Below are 6497 nucleotides of genomic sequence, written 5' to 3'. Positions count from 1 at the left end.
GGGGGGGGAGTCACAAATAGCCTGAAATTCCCTTTTAGGATTATTGCTTGATTTAGCCAGCTGGGGCGAAAGTGGAGGAAGAAGAGGTGAGGGATTAATTCTAGACCTAGCTTGAGCAGTGGCTTTTTTTTCTGGCTGAGCCAGGATGAGCAATATCTTACTTAGCAGTATCTTCCTAGACCTGCCTTTAGAATAAGGAATCTAGGGCAGGCAGAAAGAGGTAAAGGAGAACCTTTGTCCCCAGCAGCAAGGGTGAGTGGAAGGCTGGATGGGAAAGAACAGCAGCTAAAAAAGAAAGTCCTGCAGCACAGAATAAGCAATCACTTTTGGGTGGAAACCACCTGCATTTCAGTGGTCTTAGCTTCAACAGAGGGGAGAACTCTTCTCTAGGGGAAGAGAGCTAACACGCAGTGCTTCCTGAGGATTTCCAGTGCATATCCCCGTTAGGAGCTCTCTTTAGGGACACTGCACTGGGGTGGACTCTGGGGACAGGATATCATCTGTGTCCAGCACAAAGGGTATTTACACCTACCAGGATTCTGCTGGGCTCTGTATATCCCTTTTCAGGGCTGTCACGGAGCTTGGAAACAGTGGATATAACTAACCAGAGTGGGAGCATGTATTAACTCACTTAGTGAGTTAATAATAACAATTCTATAATAAGATGTAAACTCAGGCACTATAGCATTCTTAACCACTACATGAGAGCCATGTATAGTCAACTCGAGTGACAAAAGAAGCTCTACTAACATTGTTAGCTAAAGATCAGTTGAGAATATTTCTTAGAAACGATTCTTATTTCTTCTATGGCACCTTATCTCGGACAATTCACTTCTTTTGCTCTCCACAGTCTCACTTCAGGGAAAGGAAGTACAATATAAGCACATGGCAAGTCTATTACTTGCTTCGATCCAAGTTTTATATTGTTTAGAATTGGATTCTTTCAATTCTCCAGAAGAATTTTCCTTGTTCAAATCAGCTGTGCTTCTCCTAGAATGTAGGTTACTAGGCAGAATTTCAGAAGTTTCAATCTTCAATGCCATCTGCCGCTGGAAGAGGGGAAAATGTGCAAGTGCCCCACTACTCAGGAGGAGTCTCATCCTCTCTGGGCTCCATTTAGACGTTTCAATAGGACAAGGGATTGCAGAAACCCCTTGTATTTGGCGAAACAGGAAATCGACTTTACCTCTGCCTTATATTTTTAACCTTAAATAAATTACGTAATTTCTCTGATTCTTTTCTGAAATGACAAGTCAGAAGTGTTTTTGTCAATCCACGTGTCTTTTGTCTTAGTAAACACAGTAGTCAATCCCCTTAATTTTAAAGGAAGAAAGAATTTTCTTCACACGGTACAGACAGGGAAAACTAGGGCTCAGATTTAAGGTTACATAGCATACTGAGGTTACATACAGACCCAGAAACTTCCTTTTCGCCCTTTCTGGGATCCAAGTCCATTCAACGTACCCTGAGCATTGAAGAAAAACACTTGTCTCAGGCCTCTCTGACTTCAGAGGAAAACAACTTTTCATTCTCTACGGAATGGAAACGAGGTGCAGCAATGTACCAAACATAGAAATGCAGCAACCCCACAGCGCCCGAATGCCTCGTGCGCAGGCGCAGCTGGCGCTCAAGCGCTCTCCTGCTGGCGCGTGACAGCCCTGTGTTCCACCCTACCCCCAACGTCCTCTCACTACGCACGCGCGACCGTACTCCACCCTCCCAACCTCCTCGAGTACGTGCGCGTCCTCGCTGCTCACATTTTGGCGAAGGGCGCGAGCCCTGGAAAATTCCACTCCTGAGCTAACTCCACCCTATGCGCCTCCTCTCCTACCCTGCGCTCTTCACTCTCAGTCACCGTCCCAGCGGCCTTTGCGTGAGCAAAATGGCGGCCCCCATACCTCGGGGGTTGTTCTGCTTTTCCAGGACTTTGGGCTGGTGGTCTCGGCAGGTGGGTAGGGATGGGGCCGAGAGGACTCTAGAGGCTAGAGGAGGAGGACAGAGTGAAGGGAAATACTCGCCGTGCAGTTGTCCTTGGTGAGCTTGGTCGGTACGAGTTAGACCTAGCCTGGGGAAAAGTTGGACGTGAACAGGACCCAGCTACTGAGCTAGTTCAGGGGCCAAGTGGGGAGAGTCAGGGCAGGGACGTGAGGGTGAGCGAGTTCCCGGGGATTAAGATTCTCCAGTTTGGAGTCTGGCGGAGAGGTGTTAAAGGGGAAAGAAGAAATGACTTGGAAAGTGGGCTTGCTTCCCTTTCATTCCTATGAATGTCCTAAGTTGAACAGTCGCTGCAAAAAAAGAGAAGCCCGTATTGTCACTGTCCCTGCCTGAGCAAACCTCATGATCAGAAAGAAAAAGTATCCTGGCCTTTGAAGAGCTTATTGGTCAGTTGCGAGCTAAGACGACAGAATAAAGTTTACATGGAGGCTCCCGAGAGAATGAGCAAAATGTAATCTGAGTGTGGAGGAGATGCCAAGAAGACCACTCTTCTTAGTAGAAAGTTACACTTTAAGAATAGCATCCCGCTCATTTCAGTATTGCATTGGTGTTTAATTTCCCCATCACACTGAAAGTTCTTTGAAAGCAGGTCTTGCTTTAATCGACTCCCTAGGAGTTTGAATAGTCCTGTACTGTAGAAAGTACTAAAGGAAAACCTTTAGTAAATGTTGAGTGATGTTAATAAAGATTGCTGGCTGGCTTCTAGTAAGAGACACCCAATGTTCAGGTCACCGTGCAGTTTTCCCCATGATAATTGTTTTGTAATTGTTTCTGAAGCTTTCTTTGGATATACGCTTTCTATAGGGCTTTGCTTAGAGTTTTTTCAAAACACTAGAGTTTTTTTTTTCCAGGTTACCTGTATCCTAACTTTTTCCTCACCTTCCAGCCTATCCTGGTGACTCAGTCCACAGCTGTAGTTCCAGTAAGAACTAAAAAACGTCGTTTCACACCTCCCACTTATGAATCCAGATACAAAACAGAGAAAGAGTTTAGGGAACATGCCCGGAAAGCAGGATTGGTCATTCCTCCAGAACGTTTGGAGCGTCCTATACATCTGGCCTGTACAGGTGAGGCGTGGTACTTCTGGAACCCTGACCCAGTCCCTTTCCATCAGAGATCTTCTGAAACTTGGAATGACTTGGACTATGATTGGTGGCATTTAATTAACCACAGAATCAGATCAATCGCGATACTGATTTTCTTTATATACACTATATTTCATGAGGTCATCTTTTGATCTTGTTTTCACACTATTCCTAGAAGTAAAGAACAAAACTTTCCCATTTTATAGAAACAGAAACCGAGGCTTTGAGGGACTTAAATTATTGTTATTTTTCCAGTATAACATGATTCCCTGTACATGGAAGTCTGCTTCATTAGTTTACTATCTATCCAGGATCCTTCCCAAGATGATCCTCAAGATTACTTTTTCTCAGTCTTTCAACACCTTCTTAATTTTCTTCTTTCTTCATTACAGCTGGTATCTTTGATGAGTATGTTCCTCCTGTGGGTGATGCTCGCATGTCTTCTCTTTCAAAGGAAGGACTGAAACAGAGAGCTGAGCGATTGAAGAAGAGAGTGGCATCACAATTGTCGTAGGTTTCTGAGTCAACTGGGAGTTGATATTAGAATAACAATTTCTTATTGCTACTTTATCCCAGAGAGGCCTTCTTGGGTTAATTAGGTTGGGTATAACTCCCTTAATAACGCGACAGTATTTTCTTCCTTTGTAATAGAGTCTGCATTTAATGAAAAATAATGTGGGCATTCTGATTCTTAGCATCCCTCCCTTTATTGGTAATTTTTATCACATCAGTTAGGGAGTTGACTTTGGAGTATGTAGGACTTTTTTGTGATCACATATTTTAAAATTTAAAATAATAATAATAAAAGAGATAACATTTATATGAAAAGTAACTTTGAGTTTCAATGTCAGGCCGAGCACTGTGGCTCACACCTGTAATCCTAGTACTTTGGGAGGCTGAGGCGGGAGGATGGCTTGAGGCCAGGAGTTCAAGACCAGCCTGGGGGAACATAGCGAGACCCTGTCTCTAAAAAAAATACAAAAATTAGCTGAGTGTGCTGGTGTATACCTGTAGTCTCAGCTATTTGGGAGGCCAAGAAGGATTGCTTAAGCCCAGGAATTTGAAGTTGCAGTAAGCTGTGATGATGCCACTGCAGGTATCATAGACTCAGACCCAGGTAATAGACTGAGACCCTGTGTCAAAAATAAATAAACAAGCAGACAAACAAACTTCAGAGAGTAAGAAAAGCCAAAAATGGCCAAGAAGACAGACCTGTTCTAGAGAGTTAATTGGGCCTTGGTTAAGGAGCTGAAACCTGAACCTTTTTCTTAGTCTCTCTTAGTTGAAAGGGCAAAAATCTTTTTTTTTTTTTTTTTTTTCTGAGACAGAGTCTCACTGTGTTGCCTGGGCTAGAGTGCCGTGGCATCAGCCTAGCTCACAGCAACCTCAAACTCCTGGGCTCAAGCGATCCTCCTGCCTCAGCCTCTCAAGTAGCTGGGACTACAGGCACACACCACCGTGCCCAGCTAATTTTTTCTGTATATTTTTAGTTGTCCAGCCAATTTCTTTCTATTTTTAGTAGAGACGGGGTCTCACTCTTGCTCAGGCTGGTCTCGAACTCCTGGTCTCAAGCAATCTTCCCGCCTCGGCCTCCCAGAGTGCTAGGATTACAGGCGTGAGCCACCACGCCCGGCCTACAAAATCATTTAAAATTCATCACTCTAGTTCTGACTGTATCCAAATTATAGGTTCATGTGTACAAGTATATTGAATCAGTGTTAATTGTTTACGTGGCCACGACTTCCGTAAATACAGATCATGTTACCTTCCCTGCTTACAACTCTTTTGTGGCTCCTTGTCACCTGAAGAATAAAATCCAGATTTCTTTAGCGGTATGCAAGGCTTTTATAATTTGGCCCTTGCCTTCTTCTCCACCATGATCTTTTGCCCCTTCTTTTTCTTTTTTTTGTTTTTTTTTTTTTTTTTTTCAGAGATAGGATCTCAGTGTATCATCTGGGCTGGAGTACAGTGCCCTGATTATAACTCACTATAGGGGCCAGGTGCGGTGGCTCACGCCTGTAATCCTAGCACTCTGGGAGGCCGAGGTGGGAGGATTGCTTGAGCTCAGGAGTTTGAGAACAGCCTGAGCAAGAGTGAGACCCCATCTCTACTAAAAAAAATAGAAAAAATTAGCCAGGCATGGTGGTACGAGCCTGTAGTCCAAACAACTCGGGAGGCTGAGGCAAGAGGATTGCTTGAGTCCAGGAGTTTGAGGTTGCTGTAAGCTAGGCTGATGCCATGGCAGTCTAGCCCAGGCAACAGAGTGAGACTCTGTCTCAAAAAAAAAAAAAAAGAAAACTCACTATAACCTCAAATTCATGGGTTCAAGCGATCCTCCCACCTCAGCCTCCTGAGTAGCTGGGACTACAGGTGCGAGCCACTGCATCTGGCTAATTTTTAAATTTTTTCTAGAGATCGGGTCTCACTATATTGCCCAGGCTGGCCTTGAACTCCTGGCCTCAAGTGATCCTCCTACCTCAGCCTCCCAAAGTACTGGGATTACAGGTGTGAGCCATTAAGTCAGCCATCTTTTGTCCTTTATTCCATTTTTCTCTTCCTAAATCTCAACATTTCCAAATTAATTGCCACTTCTTCTACAGTACTGGGCTGGGCTTCTGTGTCTTTGCACATCCTTTCCTTTGCCTGAAAATGTCTTTTTTCCCCTCTTTCTTACTTGGTCACTCTAACTTATTCCTCAAGACCCAGTGCAGGCATCGCGTCTGCTTTTAAGCCTTCCTTGATTCTTTCTGGTGCTGCCTTTGCTGTAATGGTAACTGCACACTTATATTTACCAGTTCTAATAACTTTGTACTGCAGTGATTTTCTTTCCTGTATTTTTCTCTTGGACTGTGAGCTCTTGAATGGTAAGGTCCATGATGATGATGAACAAGACACACATGGTTTTACCATGGAGTTATCATCAGGGGAGGAAAACAATCATTAAATACTGATTGTACACAAACAATTGTAGGTATGGTAAAGTATGAGTGCTGTGGGAACATGTGACAGGGAAAGATAACTGGTTTGGGAGATCAGAGCAGACTTCCTTGAGGAAATGACATTTAAAGTTGGGACGTAAAAGATTGCTTGGAGTTAGCTGGGTAGAGGGGTGTAGTGAAGAATAACATTCTAGGGAAACATAATAGTACAAGCAAGACTCTGAGGAGAAAAGAGTATGAAGGTGTGTTGGATTTTGTCAAATGCTTTTTCTGTGTCTACTGAGATGATGATGTTATATTTGTTCTTTATTCTATTGATATGATGGCATATTATATGAATTGGTTTTCAAATGATAAACCAACCTTACATTCCTTGGATAAGTTCTACTTGATCATGGTGTCCCTTGTCCTGTTAATATATTTTTTTGTTTTTGTTTTTGTTTTTTTTTTGAGACAGAGTCTCACTGTGTTGCCTGGG

The 6497-nt window shown here is 43.5% G+C and overlaps 1 protein-coding gene across 1 annotated transcript in view; it reads left to right on the top strand.

The window, feature by feature from the left end:
- Positions 1-1755: 1755 nt before the first annotated feature.
- Positions 1756-6497, top strand: part of MRPL45 (mitochondrial ribosomal protein L45) — a 16034-nt gene continuing 11292 nt past the window's right edge. Inside the window, exons 1-3 of the mRNA XM_012659950.1 lie at positions 1756-1948; positions 2882-3062; positions 3473-3590. Of these exons, the coding sequence (XP_012515404.1) occupies positions 1814-1948; positions 2882-3062; positions 3473-3590 (434 nt within the window). The 5' untranslated portion in view covers positions 1756-1813. The remainder of the gene's footprint in view (positions 1949-2881; positions 3063-3472; positions 3591-6497) is intronic.

The sequence above is a fragment of the Propithecus coquereli genome, unplaced genomic scaffold (genome assembly GCF_000956105.1).
Source record: "Propithecus coquereli isolate 6110/MARCELLA unplaced genomic scaffold, Pcoq_1.0 Scaffold119, whole genome shotgun sequence".
NCBI classification, from domain to species: Eukaryota; Metazoa; Chordata; class Mammalia; order Primates; family Indriidae; genus Propithecus; species Propithecus coquereli.
The sequence above is the reverse complement of the archived record's forward strand: the minus strand, read 5'-3'. Positions and strand labels throughout refer to the sequence as shown.